This window comes from Balearica regulorum, chromosome 4, assembly GCF_011004875.1.
Source record: "Balearica regulorum gibbericeps isolate bBalReg1 chromosome 4, bBalReg1.pri, whole genome shotgun sequence".
NCBI classification, from domain to species: Eukaryota; Metazoa; Chordata; class Aves; order Gruiformes; family Gruidae; genus Balearica; species Balearica regulorum.
In genome coordinates this window covers 21,258,256-21,278,887 of record NC_046187.1, presented here as the reverse complement: position 1 = coordinate 21,278,887, position 20,632 = coordinate 21,258,256, and the positions used below count along the sequence as shown (strand labels likewise).

The following is a 20,632-nucleotide window of genomic DNA, read 5'->3' as shown; positions in this document are numbered from 1 at the left end:
GGACCAACTTCTGTTCTCACATACATGGATGGCAGGGCTGTCAGAGCTTGCTACACAGCTGAGAACAAAATTCTGTGTCTTATTTTAACCGACTGGCCAATATAATCATGCGCTTGTAGCCACAGGGTTCAGCCAATCTTTGTTCTGATGACCAGGCCCACACAATTCACCGTCTGAGTCCTATATCAGGCCTATCCCATGTGTTTACAAGAGATTTAGTCATGAAGAGGGCCTTGGATAAAGGAAACTCCCAACTTTAAATGTATTCTTATGGACTCCACAGCCTGTATTTCCTCCCACAACTGGCAACTTCTAGCATGTTTAGCATGTAGCAATTCCACTTAATTCTTGAAATGACAAAACAACTAATAATTCTTCTCAAACAAGGGCACAGAAACCACACCATCACCATGCAGTAAGGTGCTTCTGGGCTAAGTCACAGGTCATCACTGAAAAGGCCCTCTAATACTAAACCATCCTGAAGACCTTACGTGCAAATATGATGGTATCTTATGTGCCTTTGGTAAATGTATCTCCAGTGTAAATAAATGTTTCTGTCTGCTTTTATTTGTTTATATTCATGCATAAAAGTGTTCATTTGACCTTCACATCAGCATATTGTAATGTTACAAGATGAAAAAATCAAAATCCAGGCTCTCTTTGTCTCCTGGGGCTTGAAATATTCGGATTTTCTGGATCATATTACAAGGCATTTCACAGACAGATTCAGCACAGGAAACGCTGGATCAAATTCTGGTCTCATTCATGCTGGCACAAGTCCAAAATAATTGCCGTGGCATCACTTGAGTTATTCTTATACTGAGCTATGAGAGCTGAGATCACAATGAAGTACTTGAAGTTCATATATCTACACATCTAAGGGTATACATTTCCCAGCACCAATAGTACACTTGGCATTTACAACCGTTTCATTTCTCAGTAGAATAAAATACACTGTAAACAAAAAACTGGCAGGTACTCTTGTCTACTACAAAAGAAGCACTACCCTAACATGGCAGTCGTTCAGAAAGACATTTATAATAGCTCTCCAGGGAGAGCCAAACCCTTCTTCAGCCTCCTGTCCCTTCCCAAGCCCCTTCATTTTTACCTTATTTAAGCTGCGTGCAGCACTGTCCTTCCCACCCGGAGTCAGGTTTCGGAGCTGCACGTCAAGCAAGTTCACCAGCTGGACCATGGCAGACACAGAGTACGTGATGTCACCAGCGTACAAGTGGTTTTTTGTGTGCTCTGCAAGCTCCCGGGCAATGTTGGCAGCCATCTCCCCTGACTTCATCTGCAATTGAGAAAGAAGAGGAAAAAGTTGTCCCTGGCTGTTAGCATGATGTTACTCCAGTCCCTTCCAGCCCCACAGTGTTAAGCCAGTCAACTCCCTGCAATAAGAAGAGGAAGAGGAAGAGTAGGGAAGAAGAAGAGGAGAAGAAAAGAAGAGAGGAAGTGAAGAAGTTCTCAAGAAGGAAACTAAAGCAAGGGTCTTCACGGTTTGATCATGTACAGTGTCTGAATATGGTTTTGCAAGTGTTTTTTTCCAGCTACGGTCATCATGTTGGCTTCAACAGAACAATTTCATAGGGCACCGTTGGAATCGAGGGGCAGCTGCTTCTCTTGCACTGCAGCAGGTGCAACAGAAGATGCTATTGCCTTCCATGGGATGCCCAAGCTAGGAAGGGCTTCAGTTAGCTTGTCCCACTGCTTTATCTATGCCACTTGAAAGAAATCAAACCATGTAATTAATCTCTCCTGTCAAGATAAAGCAGTTTCTGATTCTAGAATATTATTTGATAGCAAAGAGGTGATTTTTGTTACAATTCCTGCGCAAAAAAGTTCCTTGTAAAAGGAACAAAAATAGATGGCATAACCCAGATGAACACGAGAAAAAAAACGTTCACAATTCCCATCATGTGGATTTAATAATCAGGTGCTAATTTACCACTTGGCATTTGCACGCAGGACGTGTATCTTACCACACTAGTCACTACATCTGTAATGAGGCTAGTGATTCTCAGCACATAAAAGCATACAAACTCAGGAGCAAAAGGCTTAAGGCTTAAAGCAGAGGCCTACTGGAAGGGAAAACTAAGTAGGCTGTTTGGCTGAATCTTCTATTAAAAGACTTTTATTGTCTAGTTGAGTCATAAAACTCACAAGTCACCTGCAGTGAAATTGACTGTGTAATTATTTGGGAAACTCTCTCTTTCCCCCTGTGCTTTTTCCCCCTTTCTTGTTCTGTTTTTTGCTCTCCCTATTATTTGATGCCCCTTTCCTTTTTTATGCCACGGGGACCGGGGATAGGGCAGCTTGTCCCATCTCCTTTCTGCAAGCAGCCCACTATGAAAATACTATTGTAGGTTGCTGGTCGTCTTTTTGTTATACACCACTCTGTGATCTGGAATGCATATCTATGGGGAATATGCCAGGGATAAGGAGAAATTACACAGGATGACATTTAAATGAAGCTCCCACTTCTCTGTTGGGCTTAGTGACCAACTCTGCTGGGTTCTTCATATAAAATTTCCAATTGTCTTATCTTCCAACAGTTAGAAATCAGATATTTCTCTTGTTCCCTCAATTTCTGGTGTTATAATAAAAGCAAGATTCTAGGGAAAGATTGCAGGCTGAGCTTCTATCTCTCTGTAAATCAATTAGCTGAGATATAAATGAATAACTTACTTCCATAAATTTGACAGCAACAGCCCATCTGATTTAATGAAATCTAACTGAAGATGTTCATATGCTCATCTTTAGAGAATTAAAGCATATGATGATATAGATAAATAAAGGAGATAATGTGTTGTTCTTCCCATTAGAGCAATGATAACATATATTCAAAAACTGAATTATTTCTTCCTTGTTACACACAAGGCTAATGCCACAGAAACCAGATCCTATTCTTACAGCTGCCTGCTCTCCTAAGCAGCTGAAGAAAGCCATGCATCAGCACAGAGGCTGAATTTTGACCTCTTCTGTTGGCACCCAGAACTTCAAAGAATGACTGCATCAAATCCCTTTATGCAAAGAAATAATTTTCAACATTTTCCTGCAGTTCATCGCTGGAGCTTAGCATGTATCATGACACATGGTGTTTCCGTAAGCCTTGCAGAAAACTGCAGGAATGCAAGATTTTTTTACAGATAGATTAGAAAAAACCCCTGCTACCCAATATTCGAGGCATAGATTTTCTCTTGGACCATGCACTTATGCAAACTGTCATACTCAGAGCAAATTGCTCAGCTGCTACAAAGGCAAACTCAAGAGTTTTCTTTCCCTGTAATAAGCCTCTTGTTGCATTCAACTGCAGGCTGCCGTTGTTCCTACCTGTATGCAAAAGCAGTGCGGGCTGGTCCCTAATAGACCTCTTTCCTTTTATTTTGGACTGATCCTAAAAACCGCAAATCTGAGGAATTCTAATGTGACCAAATAAACAGCCCAAAATAGGCAACAATGGAAGAAATGCCTGAGAAAAAGCACATTAAAGCTCAAAATCTGTGAACTTGTGGGACATAGAAGTACTTACCCAAACTCATTTCATGCACCCAGGTTTCCTGAAAACACAGAGATGTGCCATTCCCTTGGGACAACGTGTCTGGTTGACAGGCGATGAAGCTACTTCCTAGCACTGACACTCATTTCCAAACCTATTCATGGTCACCCAGAAAATACAGCTACAAGTCACTACAACAGTGCTGAGACACACTTTCCATCCTGCCTGTGCGCTTAATGTGAAGGGTATCCAAAATGATGGTCATATGACATATTAATGCTAATTACCCCAATTCTTTTGAACATTTTCCACTGCAATTGAAGTGTCTCCTATGCAGTCCCATCAAAGCCTGTTATCAGTCCCAAATGGTGGCTGAATATTCCAGACCTAAGATATATGTCTGGTCTCTTCTAATAACAGGACTGAGCCCCTTTTTTGGTTAATGCTACGTAATGCTCAGCAAAGCTCAGTGCCCAAAAGGATGAAGTACTATCTTATTTCCCTTCTGTAAAACACCTTTCCATATCTTCCTCTTCATTATTGCTGCATGGAAGACAAGCATGAGTTTGTTTTTTTTTTTTTTTCCCAAAACATGTAATAGTCTAACCCAAACACTGACATAGTCACATAGGAACACAGGGACAATTCTTGGAGGTCCTTCAAGGGTCAGGCTGTCATCGAAAGGCAAGCAAGATGTAGGGAAAAAATGTGCAAGTAACTGAGCTTTCTACTGGGAGGCTCAAGAACAATAAAGGGAATTAAATATAATACATCTCTCTGATTTGAGACTAATTTAAAAAAAAAATCTATCTTGATTATGAAAAAATTAAAATTAAAAACAAAAAAGGATTCTGGGATAAAAGAAAACATTTTGTTCAAACCAAAGTGGGTTTCTGGTTGTTTTGGGTGATTTTTTTTTTTTTTTTTTTTTTTTACAAATTGATTAAATCTAGTCTTGGAATGCTAATTTGAAGGAGAGAAAAAATGTTTCCTGCCAAAAAATGCCAACACACAAAACAGTTTTCTAGCTCTGTCAAAAAAAATTGCTCCCCTCTTGCATTTGAGCATACTGGCAGGATTCAGGCTAGATTTACAAATGACCATTGGCACACCTGAAATCGCTCTGTGCAACACTTTGCTAATATTTTTCCAAATTTGTACCACTATCTCACATCTTCTTATGACTGAAAAGACTGTGAAATAATAGTTGTTGAAAAGGGCATATATTCCTGCCTGTTTCATATATGCCAAGGAACAGAAGCAGGGAGCTTTGTCTGGAAGGACTAACAATGACCCTCTTGCAGCATTGCTTGCTGTTTTAGCTCAACCTTTCTCAGATGGAACCGACTACAGAAAAAGACAGCAGAATAAAAGTGAGAGAAATTGCAGAAAAGAAGTATTTAGGGAAGAAAATTCAGAAGAAATAAGAAAGATGCTGGGAAGGCAGTGAATGTGCTGAAACACCAGTGGTCATAAAGGCAAAAATATTTTCCTGCACCTGACGCTGACTGATATAAAAAAGAAAAAGATGGTATAAAAGATGGAACCAGGATTTTTAAAACCAGTGACATACAGATGGACTGGTCAGTTGGAAAGGCCATGGTGTTGATGCTATTTTCTGGAGGGACAAGTATCTGCCAGGTTTCATCTGGCACCATCAGCTGCCATCAGTCAGGTAGCAAGGCTGAAACAGGCGCTGTGGGCTAACTTCTGACATTGCAAAGCCTTCATGGGCATTTTCTTTCCCTGGTAGAGGCTTCATTATACATGTGTGGATTTGTAGAAAACAGTCAGAGCACATCTATCATCTTTTTTTTTTTTTTTTTTAAATGAACATCCCATTCCATTCAACTTTGTTTTTTTCTTTTATCAGATGATACCTAAGGATATAACTAACTAGTTATGAACACTGGTTATCACACAGAGAGTTGGATTGCTGCTCTCCATACAGTACAGCAGAGCTGGAGAACACTGAAAAAGTGGTTTTGAAACTATGGTACTCAAACAACTTAAACCACATTTAATGTCCCTTCAATAATCTGCACCTGCTCCATCCAGTACGTGATGGTGCTCTGGAAACAGACTGTCACAAGCAAGCTGGATGGAGGATTTCATTCTGGTGTCATCAGGACTTCACCCTTGGGCCTGGACATGACACGTCGTGATGTCCCCCACAAAACCCCACTCCTCCTCCCAGACATACCCAAGCAGATCTGCAAGATCTGATGAACGTACTTTGAACACTAAGGTTTATCTGCTTTTTGTGACTGTATCATCTAGGCTGTTCAGGAGGACAATCTGAACATGGATGGCATGTGCTTAGATTTACAGTTTGAGGCTTTTCATGCATTCATGAAGGTCACTACACTTTCTATTCTGCTACGAAAAAGGCCTCCTCTGTTTCAGAGGCCTGAAGCCGAGCATAGCAGTGCCTCTCCTCCCAGGAAGCACCCACAACTGAAAGCTGCAGCGAGGAAAAGATATTTTCAGGCAAGTCACACACTGCGCCAAGGACGGTACTGATGAAAGCAAGAGGTAAAACAAACAGCCTGAAACTGAATATATGACCTCATGATCAAGACGATGCAATGTATCCAAAGCTGACCTTTTTGCTTCCTTTTACTGCTTGACTCCAGAAATAACCCAGGTAGCAGTGCATAATTCAATCGCACTGGCAAGTTTATTCTCCTGCTACGTTACTAGGGCATGGTAGGCACCAACAATAAAGTTAAAGTAAATGTCAGGAGGCCAATGAATTGCTGAAGCGGACATTTGTTCTGATCTTCCATCAAGCACAATAACTCTAATGGAAGCTAATAGAGGGTTGTAAAACCTAATACCATGATGCAAGCAGGCAAACACTGAATGTACGGTCTGAGCACAGCAGTAGAAAGAAAAGAAGCAAGTAATAATCCTTACTTCACTACAGAGACATGAAAGTAATCACAGCATTTCCCTACCATCCTCCCTGCCTTGGCTGAAATCCCTCCAGGAAACCCCTCACCCTTCCTCCTGAGCTGCCTGGACCCAGCAGGTGACAGATGAGGGGATTTTTGGGAGACAAAGCAGATCAGGAGCGAAGACATACTGAGCAGGTATGAACCGTGGCTGCCAAAGAAGTGTTTTTACCCATTTGGTAAGCTGTGCTGTAACTGTGGATGCTGTGGGATGGATGCCCAAGGAGGACCCTAATGCTGGGGATGCAGGAGAGCTGAGCTGCAGGGTGCAACCATCCCCTGTTGTCGTGGCATGGCTGGCTTACTGCTTCCTCTAGCTGCACCCACAGCAGCAAGAAGAGGAGCTGGCTTGGCTTAGAGGAGGAAGGCTCCTTTTTCAGCGTTACAGAGGTGCTGGAGCAAATCTGCAAGCTTGGAGCAGGGAAGTGTCCCATCCATGGCAGGGATGTGAGAAACCAGTGCCTGATTTATGGACAAATTGGTCTCCATCTCTAAGCACAGTGATGATTTCCAAGCCTCTTGCTTGGGCAGGGAAACCAAGTGCCTATCAGTTGTTTCATAAGTAATTTAAAACTGTGTTTGCCGTAAGTATACTACTGAATGCAAGTACCAACAAAAGCCCCTAGGCAAGCCTGACAGGGGTCACCCCTGAAAAGTCACTCCTGGAAAGTCTTGATGTTTTGTAGCAGCTCTCCACAGAGGTTGGGCCACATATGCTAAGATCCCAGAGGATTCCCATTCAGGCACCAAAAGTTTAGATCCCGAGTCATTTGGCTGATCCCCCTAGTCTTTCCACCGACTGGTGGAAGATTCCCAAAATTGAACATAACTAAATTCTTCCAGAAAAATAATAACAATTAAAAAAATAGAATAAAATCCAGTCCAATTGTAACCTGCTGGGTATTTCTGAAAACCTGGCTCTTCAATTTTAGCCTGCTTTGAAAGCACGTAACAAATTAAATAAGGCTCATTTGTTATGCAAATGATAGCTGGAGTTTCAAATAAAATAAGCCTAACCTTGATGGAGATTTCATCAGCACAGGCTATTATTTTCCTTTGCTAATGGCTAACGGCCTAGCCATCTTCACCGAGCAGCAAGAGGTCTCCCAGCTGCCTGGGTGAATTATGGCTAGAGTAAGTAATATTAACCCCTCCAGGATAAGTACGTGGGTCATAAAACAAGAGCTGCACAGCTGCTAACGCCAGCAAAGGCAGTCTTTATTAATCAGCTAGATGAGCCTATGGCAGGAGAGCTGCCCATCCTCCTGCGTGGGACAGAAGGACCATGGGGTTTGTAATGGCTGTGCCATGTCACAGCAGCCCCACGCTAATTGATGTCTTCCCTTGTCTTTGGGGAGGGACGGGTATAAATACAGATGTAGTGAGATAGGGATGATCACGGGTGTATGTGCTAGCGATATGCAGGTTGTTGAGCCTCAGCTAAGATGCAGGACAGAGAGGAGAAAGGCAGAGTCTTGTCTGTAGGGTCACCTCATCCTGTTCACCAGCGAGCATTGGCTCTCCGAGAGTGCAGTGCTGCTACCGCGCAGCAGCAGAGCTAGCCCGCAACACTGGGACTCGCTCGCTCTGGCTAAAAGAGCGAATAAATCCCCACAAATTGCTATAATAAGGATTCAGCCTACAGACTCTGTGGCGTAAACACGCATCTGGTCTCTGTTTGTAATGAAATCAGCTGAAAGCACCACTGTGCATTAATAACAAAAACGTTCAACATATTGCTACCAAATAAGCTCTGCTTGTCTTGAACTTCTATTGTCACGTTAATACACTTTTAACACTAACAAATGATGAAGTGCTACAAAACATTCATCAAGGGACTTAAGAGTCAAAAGATATGCATTACTGCGGCATTGTTTTCTATTTCATCAGTTCTTTTACAATTTGGGCAGAAGTTAAAACCAGAAAGTCAGAAGTGCAATGCAAACATTTCATATTGAGCCTGCCTTTCTTTGGTAAAGATTTTTCATCTACAGGGTTTATTTTGTGCTTGCACGGCATGAGAAAATCCTCGGGGATGCGTGAAAGTTTCCTTTTGTAATAAGTTGGTATTTTCCATATGTCCACCCACCTCCTCTTCCCTCTTCCTCCTTTTCTTGCCACAAACAAGAACTGTCATTCACTCTAGTTTAATTCCACTCTCCAGTCCCTCTCTTTTGCCTTTCCCTCACCTTCTTTGCCTTAATTTCCATCCGATTTTTACACTCTTGCTTTCTCCTTGCAATTCCTGGCTACTACATATGGCTCATGCTTTATGTCTGACTGTTGGTCACTTTGGGTTCCCTGTTGTGAAAACAGCCAGGGAGCTCAGGAAGGTCAGTGCGTGGACTTGGTGTGGTCAACACACAGGAAGGGTTTTACCTTCTGAGTGATGTGGTTGATCCAGGGAGAAGAGCAGTTGCTGAGATCAGGTCCTTGGGGCTCCCAAACCCCATCTGGCGCAAGACACCGGAAAGTTGCAACACCTGGAAAAGGAAAGCCACTGTGTTCAGTGTTATCAGTTCCATTTTGCCTCCAGGACTCCAAGTCACAGGCTGCATTTCACAATGACGGACACCTCGTGCAAAGCCTGGAAGCTTATTAGTGCTCAGGACCTCGGTAGAACACTTCTGAGTCATCTCAGCATCCTAGTCTCCCATCATCTTAGTGCTTAGGGGCCCTAAGACATAAAGGACCCATGAGGTAGTGCAGGGATATTATCTACATTTCGCCAAATGCATACTACGGACGGAGGGCTTTGCCTTAGGCCAGGCAGGAAAGCTGCCAGGGACTAAGAAACTGAAGTTGGATCTCAAACGCTGAGCCAGCACCTCTACTCTGCTCTCGTGAGACCCGACCTGGAGTACTGCGTCCAGCTCTGGGGGCCCCAGTATAAGAAAGACATGGAGCTGTTGGAGAGAGTCCAGAGGAGGGCCACGAAGCTGATCAGAGGGATGGAGCACCTCTCCTATGAGGACAGGCTGAGAGAGTTGGGATTGTTCAGCCTGGAGAAAAGAAGGCTCCGGGGAGATCTAATTGCGGCTTACCAGTACCTGAAGGGGCCTACAGGAAAGATGGAGAGGGACTGTTTATCAGAGAGTGTAGTGACAGGACAAGGGGTAATGGGTTTAAGCTGAAGGAGGGTCGATTTAGATTAGATGTTAGAAAGAAATTCTTTACTGTGAGAGTGGTGAGGCACTGGAACAGGTTGCCCAGAGAGGTTGTGGATGCCCCATCCCTGGAAGTGTTTAAGGCCAGGTTGGATGAGGCTTTGGGCAATGTGGTCTAGTGGAGGGTGTCCCTGCCCATGGCAGGGAGGTTGGAACTAGATGATCTTTGAGACCCCTTCCAACCCAAACCATTCTATGATTCTATGATTCTATGAGTGCTCTGCTCCACCGCTGGTGCCCTGGGATCAGACCCCGTGCCTTGACTTCCTTGCTGCTTTATGAAGATTTTACTGGTCTGAATCATCATTAAACCATTTGGGTGGAATCACACAGAAGTTTAAGTGATGTAAACGCCAAGATGCAATGCTGGACTTTACTGTCCACACCCAACCATCGAGAGGGACTTTAGAGGAGAGTTTTGTTTGGCAAGGGCCACCCAGATCCCTGCTGCAAAAGACAGGAAAGCACCTCAGGCCCTTCCAGACAGAGAAATGCATCCAAAATGGTGCAATTAAAGATCTTTAAAAAGCAAGAAAGTCAGTATATGTAGATTAAAGACTCTGCATCCTATAAAGTGCTCTGCCCTGAAGAGGTAAACTTTTCAGCAGAGGAGTGAAATACAGGCTAGGTCTGATGGTAGTGCCGATTAAAACCAGTGAGAGTTTGCTCATGCCTTCAAAGGGATTTGGAAGAGGCCCACTGCTAATATACCACAGCTTTTAACAAGTCACATGAATCACTGAAATTAGAGATAGGAAAGGCTTATTGCCATCCCCTATCAACAAGTTGGGTTTGTTTTTTTTTTTTTTCTTAGCTATTTTCATACAGTCCTTAGCTCTTGTGCTTAGAAAAGGGCTCCAGCCTTCATTTTCCCTCTCTTTTTCATAGATTCAGTTCAGATTATCCTTTCTCTTCTCTGGGAACCACATGATACTTTTTGCATTGATTTTAACAAGTGGGAAAGACAGCAAAAATGTTCTTTACCTATTCACATCACTGATGTCTTTCCATGTCCCTCATACTTCAACATCTATTTTATCAGTCTGACCTCACCAAATTCAAGAGAGTCAGTATCCGTATATACAGATGTGAATGGCTCTCCAGGGCAATGGAGCAGCAAATTAACAGAGTCTCCTCTGCAAGCCAGATCCCTCCAACCCTTATTTTCAGGCAATTTCCTCTACCTTCTGATTTCTTTTTGGCAAGTGGGTTCTTGGGGCTGGACACCAAGACTAGCTTGAAAAATAAATACTTTTGGAAAACTGTGTTTGTTAAAATACAGCAAACTGAACCATATGCCAAAATCCATTCTTCATTCGACTGTGTTTTAATTTGAACAGAAAATTTCCCAAAGCAACCTTCTGGAAGAAAACAATTAGTGGGGGGAGAGTAGAAGAAAAGGAGCAAAATCCAGTAAACCATTTTGAAAGATTTGGCTCTGTTTCCCCCCCCCTGCTGATCACACTGGATGCTGGCTGCAGTTTGAAAAATCATTCATGCTGGTTCAGGAGTGTGATCTGAGAATACCTGTGCTCCACAATGCTGGCCAAGGCCTTTGAAATGCAAACAGTGCAGCACAGAGCTTCAAATTGTAAGGTTTGTTGCTTCCGCCACCCCACCCCCAAAATAAGCAAAACATTGGCCATCAACACGTCAGTGGGCCCAGGGTCTACAAATACAGACAAAGCCAGGGACAACAGCTGCATTGTACGTAACTTCTGGAGGCAGAGGCTCTTATAGCACATCAAGCTCAACCCCGCAAGGTCGATACCTTGCATCTCCTTCGGCCAGAGGCTGGGATGCCAAAGATCCTGCACAACATGCTCAGCATATTGAGCCTCTGGTCCCAGCCAGCTGCTTGCCATACCTAACCAAGGCAATGCAGACCTGACAGAAGGCTTCAGTGTGCGCAGCTGATGAAAGTGTGTGTGCCACAACCTGGTTGCACTCACAGCTTCTCATGGGCAGATGGAGATGGCTCGCCATGTCCTCCCATCCCTTCTCACCTATTGAGCCCATGGGACATGGCTGCTTTGCCACCTGGCCCTGCCGAGTCCGAGACCACATAATATCACGGGCTTCCATTGGGTCGCAGCTCTCTGTGCCAGCCGGTGGCAACTGGGAGGAGGCGGGTGGGAGGTGCGTGGTCATTTCGTCGGGGACGTCAGCCATGGGAGATGGTGTGCTGGTGCTCCTGTTCCTCCTGCCCAAGGCTGAGGTGGTGGTGGGGCGGCCGGTGCTGCTGGTGGCCACTCGTGGTGTGGTGCTGACGGTGGTGCTCCCTGGGCCCAGAGCCCCTGATGTCGATACTCCTGAAACAAAAGCAGAGCTGATTAAAGAGAGGAAGGAAAAAAAGAGACTCAAGCCTAGGTCCCAAGGATGTCCCCTCTGCTGACTGTGGTAGCTTGCAGGGTGTAGTTGGAACTATGCAAGGCCTGCTGCACAGCCGTCTTTCAGAGAGAAGCTGGAGCACACAGCGAGAGAAGCACACAGGGGGGTAGTGACTGCTGGAGCACAACCGATTTTCCAAAAGCACTAGCATCTGATGAAAATAAAGCAGCACTTTATGCCCTCACCATTTTTCTTCCTGGCATTTTAATGTAAAAATCTTATTTTCCATCTTTTAGGGAACACCTAGCACAGAAGTGCTTTTAATTTTTTAGTGTTGCTGAAGACCCAGCTGGTTTGGACAGAAAAACATTTTCAATGGTGTAATAAAAAAACCCCACACCACAAATCCATCCCCAAAACAGCAGTGCACAGAGGGATGAATGCAAGGCTGTTCTCCAGGGCAAGCCATTCATTTTCTCTCAGGTTTATGCCTTGCTGCTTCATCCCAACAATAGCGCTTGGCCCCTCAAGCTGCAGCCCACATGGCAGATGCAAAGGTGCATGTCAGCCCAGCCAAATCCTCAAGAGTTTAATGCTGAACAGGCTATTTCATTTAAAACCTGCCATGAGTGGTCGAGCAGCAAGAGGTGGGGAACCTGCTTTAGAAATGCATTAACCCATCCTACATCCTACAATAGCTGCGCTAAGTACTGCATGTGGTGAATATTGAGGGATGCTCACCCTATAATTACCTTATTTTGCCTCCTCTTTACACAAAGGTGCTTGCACAGATTGGAGCTTTATGTGGATTTTTTTATGACTTAAGCTGAAATCTCAGGTGGGGAAACTGAGGCAGGCTGCCTCCAACTGCTACTCCATTGCCCCTGCCGTGCCATGACACCTACAGCTTGTGAAGAAGCCTGTTTGTCCCATTTCCTTTTCCTCTCCCAAAGATAAGCACTCTCCTGCTTCTCTCAACATAATACTTTTACTCCAGTTAAATGCCAGACATTCACAACTGGCCCCTCAATGCCTGCCTGGGGAAACACTGGGGCTGTCTGGGAAAGGCAGGTAAGGAGGCCATATGAATAGGCTTGTCTTATCCTTGTCTGATACCATTTTCTCTTAAATTCCCATGCCACAACATCTCCCTACCATCCCACCTCTTCCAGCATCCAAAAATCCTTCAGAGTCACAGTTGCTCCATGTCCAGCAACACGAACTGGAATTTCTACATAAAAGATAGCCATGCGTGAACTCCAGCCTTGCCAGAAATTAAAATTAAATGTGAGAATCAGCCTGTCGCCCTGAGGAACAGCCCCTTAACTATCCAGCTGTGTGAGCAGGCTCAGCCTGCAAGCTCATGAGAGTGGAGACTGTCCTCTCTTCTAGGTCCAGTGAAGCAGACCACACGAATATTTGTGCAATATTAGTTATTAATGTATAATAATATTGCTGTCACTGGAGTTCATTCAAGTCAACCTATTTCAAGCATAGAGATGCCTGCCTTTAGTGTAAAATAGGAGTTTTTCCATTCTGAAAGGGTTTTTTTGTTATTTAAGTAATTTAAGCCCATGGTGCTGTGAGCGCCAGAGTAATCAATAATACGGCAGTTGAAGCACACGCTTGCTCTGGTTTCAGGTAATTTTTCTGCAAGCCTGAGACACCCTCTTCTCCAACTTTAAAACTCAGCAGCATCATAAACATAATTTTTTTCGGGATCAGTACTTTTCAAGAAAATGTTCAGTTTAAAAATTCCACCTCTACCATCCCTCAGAAAGTGGGATTATCCTCTCCCCCAGGGTCCAGAAAGGCAAGCAATAGTGCAACAGGCACTAAACCACCTGAGCACCAGGACACTGATCTGAAATCAGTTCTGCCGAGCATATTGATCAGATTTTCCAGCCTTCTTGTGCCATCTCCCTATAAGCCCTGAGTTTGAATGAACTCCATAAAATACAATGCAAAATCCTGCAGACATTGACAAATTTCTTCTAGTTTCTGCTCAAAGCTGTGCTAGATCACCACGCAATGATTTCCATCTGATGTTACAGAGAGGATTAAAATTTGTAGAGAACTTCAGAAAACATAATCTGTTTTTACTACAGCAGGTCTTGCCATGAGTGCATATTTTATTTCTTCATAACAACAATTAGCTTGGTAGATAACAACTTGCAGAAATTTTCCCATTTGCTCATGCAATAACAAGTTATTTTCCATTTGCAAAATGACCTATGCCATGCACTACAGGCACAGAGGTACTGAATAGATATAGCGGATGCAGTTTGAAAGCCAAAACTAGCAAACTCGCCTTAAAATCATTCTTACAGTCATTTGTGAGCATATAGAAACACATACTGAGCACCCAGGAGCTCCCCTTGACCCACACACAGGGGTGATGCAGCTTTGAGCCTGGTTTTCATTGACAATCATTGAATATCTCATAGCTTGTTGCTTTCGGAATTGCTTTGGCAAGTTTACTGTAGCAGCTAGGCATAAGGGATTTAATGGCATTTTCCTTTAGCCATAAAAAAGAGTTGTTTTATCTTTCATAAACCCCTTGGCACTAGCATCAAAATCTCTTTGAGGGCTTGTTCTTCCAACTTTTTTCTTGTTCAACTGGACTTTCTTGCTGCTTTTAAAAATAAACACCTTTTCCATTTACATAGGACAAATTATAAGAAGACATAAAAAAGCTGTCTCGAAGTGTCCTAACAGAGTAAGATGGATGGGATACCACTGAACTCAGTTCAAAGGTCTGATTATTCAATGAGTCAATTTGGTAACGAGCTCCAGTAAACTTGATCACCATGCTAACACCACCCAGTTTCACCGGCGCCAGGCAGCACTGCTTGCCGATTTTGCTCACACAGCTGTGCGCTTTAAAACAAAGTTAATTGCTAAGAGGGAAAAAACAGGAGATCAGGATCATTTACATATAAATGGTTCTCAAATCCAAGCAAAGCCACGAAGAGACTGCAACCTGTGCAAAATTACCTAAATCCTACAGCACAGAACAGAGATCAAACCTCCAGATTAACTCAGGCTGCCAATAATTTTTAACTTGGGGAAAAGCATCATTGCAGCATCGCTTTAACAGAAGGATTCTTCAGATAATATTTCATAATACAATATTTGCTCATAGACAAGCAGTAATCTTTAAAAATCATCAACACTATTACAACAAGATATGTAAAATCTTGATTATTTTACTTTTACTACTTGCTTTTACCATGCCTTGGCATATCAAGAGTTTAAAGACAGCTTTTGGGTAAGACTCCGAGGCTTCAAACCCAAGACTCTGCAGACTTTGATTCCAAGAAGTACAGTGCTGGGATAGGTATTTTCATAGTGCTCCCAAGAAAGCAAACTGTGACTGTGGAAACATCTCTTCCCCAGCAACACCCCAAATTGATACTTCACTTTTTTCTTCCCAGCTTTATCTTGAGAGCTACCACTAATAGCAGAAGACTAAGTTTTGCCATCATTCAGACTAGAGCTGCAGCTATAAAAAAAACCCCCAAAACATTTCCAGCATCCACAGGGGAGTAATTGCAACTCCCAGAGGAGCCTGAGCCTCTACTCCTGGCACACTGATTAGCAAGAAAAGAAATTGTTAGTTTTTTCCCTTCTTTCTTTTATTTCCCAACCTTTACACAGAGCTCAGGCCTCTGGAGGAGGAATTTTGCTTGGTAGAAAGAAAATCATGGGAGGGATTTGCTCATAGGGAAAAATCTTCAATAAATAAGGGTCTGTCTGTCTTTTTTTTTTCTTTTTTTTTTTTTTTTTTCTTCCCATTTCCTTCTTTTCCCCTTTCCTGGCCTAACATGACAAGTGCACTGGGAAAATCCAGCACACGTCATCTTACCTTCTGCTCTGCTCACCTCTTCCTGGTGCTCCCAGACATGGGAGACTGCTTTTTCCAGCTGACTCTGACTAGTGTTTTCCTATCACAAAAGCAGCTTTGATTGCAAGCAAGGCTATTTGCAGTCACTACCATGCTACCTTTTCTCTCTGTTTTTTATTTTGGCACCTAAGTGTGCAGCCTATGACCATAACCGAAAATACTTTTTAAGAGCTGTCATGTGTTTTCTGTCCAATGAATGAAGATAACTGGGTGCCCCTTGAGCAGAAATTGCAGACGACATTTCCTGGGTGAGGTTTGCTGGCTTTTGCTAGGTAACAGATGACAGAAGACATCCGTCAAGCTCTCCCCTGAGGGTTGCAATCCAAAGGCTTAGCCTGATGGCTATGAGCTATGAGCCAGCATTTGCTCACATAATTGGAAGGAGAGGCCACACTCCAAGTTTCGTGCACAAAGTTCAAGCAAACCATGATGACACCACTCTCTGGCGAGTTTTGCATTCCCAAGACTGATGTTCAAGCAGACATGCCAGGGTGCTGGGGGCCAAGAGCCCATGCCTGCACCCTGCGCTGCAGCTGGTACAATGCTCGAGCAATTGAGGTACAACTAATCATCTGAGGGGTTCAACATCTTCGTGAAGATAGAGCAGTCCAAGTGCCCTCTTGAGCACGTCCAGGCTGTGTTCACAGTTCATTACGCACGTTGCTTCTGCGCTAAAGAGCATTGCTGGTTTCTGAAAGGCTGTGAGAAACACAAAACCTGAAGGACCCTCCCTCCCTCTCTGCTAGTTTTGCCCTTTTCATGTTTGGCAACCACATCCTTTGCTTACAGCATTCCCTTTTATGATTTCTTCTGCTACTGAAAGACGTTGCAAGTTGTATTTAGATAGCAAATAAGAAGGTTTAGGTATGTCTTGAAAGAAGTAGCACAAAAACCCCCAAACCTAATACAGTTGGAGAATTATATCACAGCTGTTTTTCTCTTCCCTGTCACTTAAATGCATCTCATGGGAATTAGTTTTCTACTGACATTTGCAAACGGATTTCAGAACATTTTCTGAAAGTCTCTAGAAAAAAATTATTATTTGAAAAATAAATATATTCCCATTTTCTTTTGCCTTTTTGGATGGCTTTTCACTGAACTCCCTGTAAGGTGACAGAAAAGGATGACTGAAGTCAAGGAGCACCCAGGTTAAGCCTTGTACACCCAGTACCATCCCTAAGAGCTGCATAAGCAGGTATCCATCAACCCAGTTGTTAACATACGGGTGGATTGCAACGTTATACAGAGTCCATGCCGCAAAAGACATCACCCTGCAAAACCATCTTGTGTTGGATATCTACTGGAAGACCAAAAACCACATGCCGGTGCCACCCAGGAGCTGCAGGCCAGAGAATCAAGCTGTGATTAGCCCTAGTACAGCTCCTTCCACATGTTTGAGAGAAACTATGATTATTTTTACTGCAGGCAAAGGCCAAGCAGGCCTCATGTCAAACATCTGTACAGCTCTCCCCTGTGCTCACACAAGCCATTATTTCGGGAAGCTGAGCCAGAATCATGCATGAACGTAAAAGTTCACACACTGCTTTTGGAGGGTTTGGGGTTGCATTTTTTGTTGTTGGAGCTTTATTGACTGAGACTGACAAAAGGCTTGCAAAACCAGTGGTGGGAAGAAAAGATTAGATATGTGATGGCCCCAGCATATTCAACATGGCATGTTGTCTTCAACAACACAACTGCATGCAGTCCTGCACCCCGAAAAAATTGTATGAAGTATGATACATAGATACATAGCTCTTGTTTTTTCTCCCTCTTACCTAATGTCTGACATAACAGAGAAGGATGCTGCTGCATCTGAGAGAAGAAATGTCCACTCCCTTGTGGACTGCTACCAAATGGAAAAACCCTTTCCAGATTTCTTTTCCTACCTCTTCCAGTAGGGGATCATTTTTTGTGCCCGAGGCTACTCTGCCTGCGTGTGACTATTCTGCTGGCCCTGGGCAGATGCTGCAATGGATATGGGCCAGATGTTGAGTTCCCTGTGCTAGGGGGAAACCTACAGCTGCGGTCCAAGACACGGTGCAAACTCAGCTGTTTCAATGCAATTCAAGCTGGAATCACTTAACGTACTGGGTTTTTCCCTCTGAATCTCAGTTTGAACATTTATCATTAAATAACGAAGAATGAGAGCTGGTGTGTAAAATCATCGCAACAGGCTCAAGTCCAGTCAATCTGTCCCAACTCTTCCTTTCTCACTACACCGCAACTCTCAAGTAAGACAGTTAATACTATCAAAGCAGTCACCACATGGGACCAATTTCGAACAGGCAAAAAATACATACACCAAAGCCCCTTTGAATAAAACTTTATGTTTCTGATAATGATCAACTGCTCATTACACATGGCAGAAAGGTCATTTTGTCAAAAACATTCTGGTTATTATTGCAAACTTCCAGGTTTTGCCTGAAAAAATAAGAACCCAATGAGCAGCCTGGCTGTTTTTTGGTGAAATATCAACTTTTACGCTTTTGTGGGACTTTTTTTTTGTGTGTGTGTGAGCGCTTAATACTTTTTCTGGCTCCCAACAGGTCTTAGTGTCAAGTCCCCAATTTAGTTGTCATTTGAATACAAGAAGCTACTTTTTTCTTACCTTCTTTTCCTGACCCATTCTTCTCCAAAAAATTACTGGATCCTGCTTAAAACGTGTAACTACAGAGACATCAGACAATGTTTTAACTGTCATTGGCATGAAGTTATAACACATTGGCATACCTAGCAATATCAAGAAATTAAGTGGTACAGCAAAAGAGCATCAACTGTTGTCTTCACCATGGTCCTCTTCTACCAGAAGACAGTTCCTAAAGTCTTAGCTCTGTTTTCCTATCTAGGATTTCTGCCAAATCCACCTTTGTGAACCTCTCGTACCCTTCGGTGCCCATCCAGTGATGGCATTAATGCCACATTGCTCTTTCCAGACTTTGCAACTGATTCTGAATGTTCAGGCAGAAATTTAACTGGACCATCGTGCACAAGACATAAAAATTGAGTATTTGTTTCAACATCAGGCTGTAATTCTTTTAGAAATGCAGATGAGCTATGCCCATAGGAGGCCTGGTAAACAGGAGAAGATTACAGAAGAGTTGATCTAATAGACAGTAGATCAGGATTTATTATAAATGGACTAATCTAATAGGTTTGAGAGTTCAGTTCAAGAGCTATTTTTATGCAATCTAGCTTCAAATTGCTCTAGTTCTCAAAAATACTGTCAGAAGTCATTGCAGTTATTTTGAATTTTTGGATTTGAATGTATCAAATCTGATCACTATTTTTTTTAATCCACATGTTATTTCACACAGAAGGAGAAGGAAAAGCATGCAATCTCTCTTTAAGGGCACACCAGCTGCATATTATTACTGAACGTATGGAGTGAACTTCTAACCTCCTAAACAATCTCTGTCCCCTGGTGTGATTCACATCCATCAGAGCCAGTGGTGCAGATCTTATGCACTGTCTTCCAAACTGAATCCTTCAAACTCTATTAAAGAGAAGTCTGGTAGGAATTCCCCAGTATCCCATTGTTAGAGAAATCACTTTTGATTTCAATAACAGGTGCTGTCAGTTTTTCATTCAGACCATGTTAGAATGCAGACATGTGAGCACTACACTTACAGCTTCAACAGATTTACTGGAGACTCAGATTGCCAGGTTTGGGTTTGGGTTTTTTTGGTTTTTTTACCTTTTAATTACACCACATATATGCTTTATCCGTGCAAGCTGAATCGTACCTTTTAGTTTCTATGCAGAACAAGCAAATGCGTAGCTGCTAAAAGGGAAAAACAATTTTTCCTGTCTGTTTGGCAACGGACATAGCTTCACCTAATGTTTCCTGCCTTTTGCTTGCACTTCTGCATCTTTAATTGAACAACTTGCATGCACTCTACAGAGGCAGTGCCAGATGGAGCCGATCCTTCTCCAGCAGCTCTCCACCTCTGCATTTGAGGTGAATGGAAGCATGTGCAGGATTCATAAAATTACTATTCACGCCCTAGCATTTTCTGATCTATCCAATCAACGCGACAAGCCCTTCTGAGGGCTAAAGGTAATCAGCTTATACCACTGTCTGAAACATTTCTTCAGTTGCAAGCTACAAACCCAACTTTAATAAGAGAAAACTATCATCTTCAAATAGTCTCTGTTCATCTGTGTGTGTAATATCTCCAATCTAGATGTTAGTCAGCAAGATGGCCAATTGCATTCGGATAAATGCCTTGGACTCTTTTAAACGTATCATAATCTGCCCATGAAATGGCTGGATGGTTGCTTTCCAATTTGTGAAATGGTTCAAATGCTGTAAATAAAAAATAAATTGGACAGCTTTCAAAAGGATAGATTAGACTTTTCAATTTTCAGTGATTCGGTGCTTCCAAGCTACACTCTTATGATCTCCATATTAATATTTAAAACCTGATTGTGTTATGCTGTTATCTTGAGGAAGAGGGCACAGTACAACCAAACCCAGGGAGACAACCCATTGGAACTACAAGAAATCAGCTCCCTGGCCCCACAGCACATGTGTGTGTAAGAGGCATGGGGGGAGAGGTGGGTGGAAAGCCGCCTGGCCCCGCTTCCTCCTGTCTAGGCTGGCAGATTAAAATCAAAAAGGCTGCTTCATGTGCACCATCCCTCAATCCCAGCTGCTCTGAGGCTCAGGATTTGAGATCCCTTCCAGTTTCATGTACCATTGCTGGGCTTCCAAACCAGCCCTGATGCCCAGTGTTTTAAGTGTAAACACACTCTGTGGGTGGGCTGGTCA

At 43.1% G+C, this 20,632-nt stretch overlaps 1 protein-coding gene across 7 annotated transcripts in view; it reads right to left on the bottom strand.

Annotated features, from left to right (window-relative positions):
• Nucleotides 1–20,632, bottom strand: part of ADGRL3 (adhesion G protein-coupled receptor L3) — a 524,509-nt gene that overhangs the window by 96,014 nt on the left and 407,863 nt on the right. For all 7 annotated transcript variants that reach the window (XM_075751372.1, XM_075751366.1, XM_075751367.1 and 4 more), the window contains 3 exons: nt 11,630–11,935; nt 8,836–8,939; nt 1,109–1,294 (listed from right to left, as the gene is read on the bottom strand). In XM_075751372.1, the coding sequence (XP_075607487.1) occupies nt 1,109–1,294; nt 8,836–8,939; nt 11,630–11,935 (596 nt within the window). The remainder of the gene's footprint in view (nt 1–1,108; nt 1,295–8,835; nt 8,940–11,629; nt 11,936–20,632) is intronic.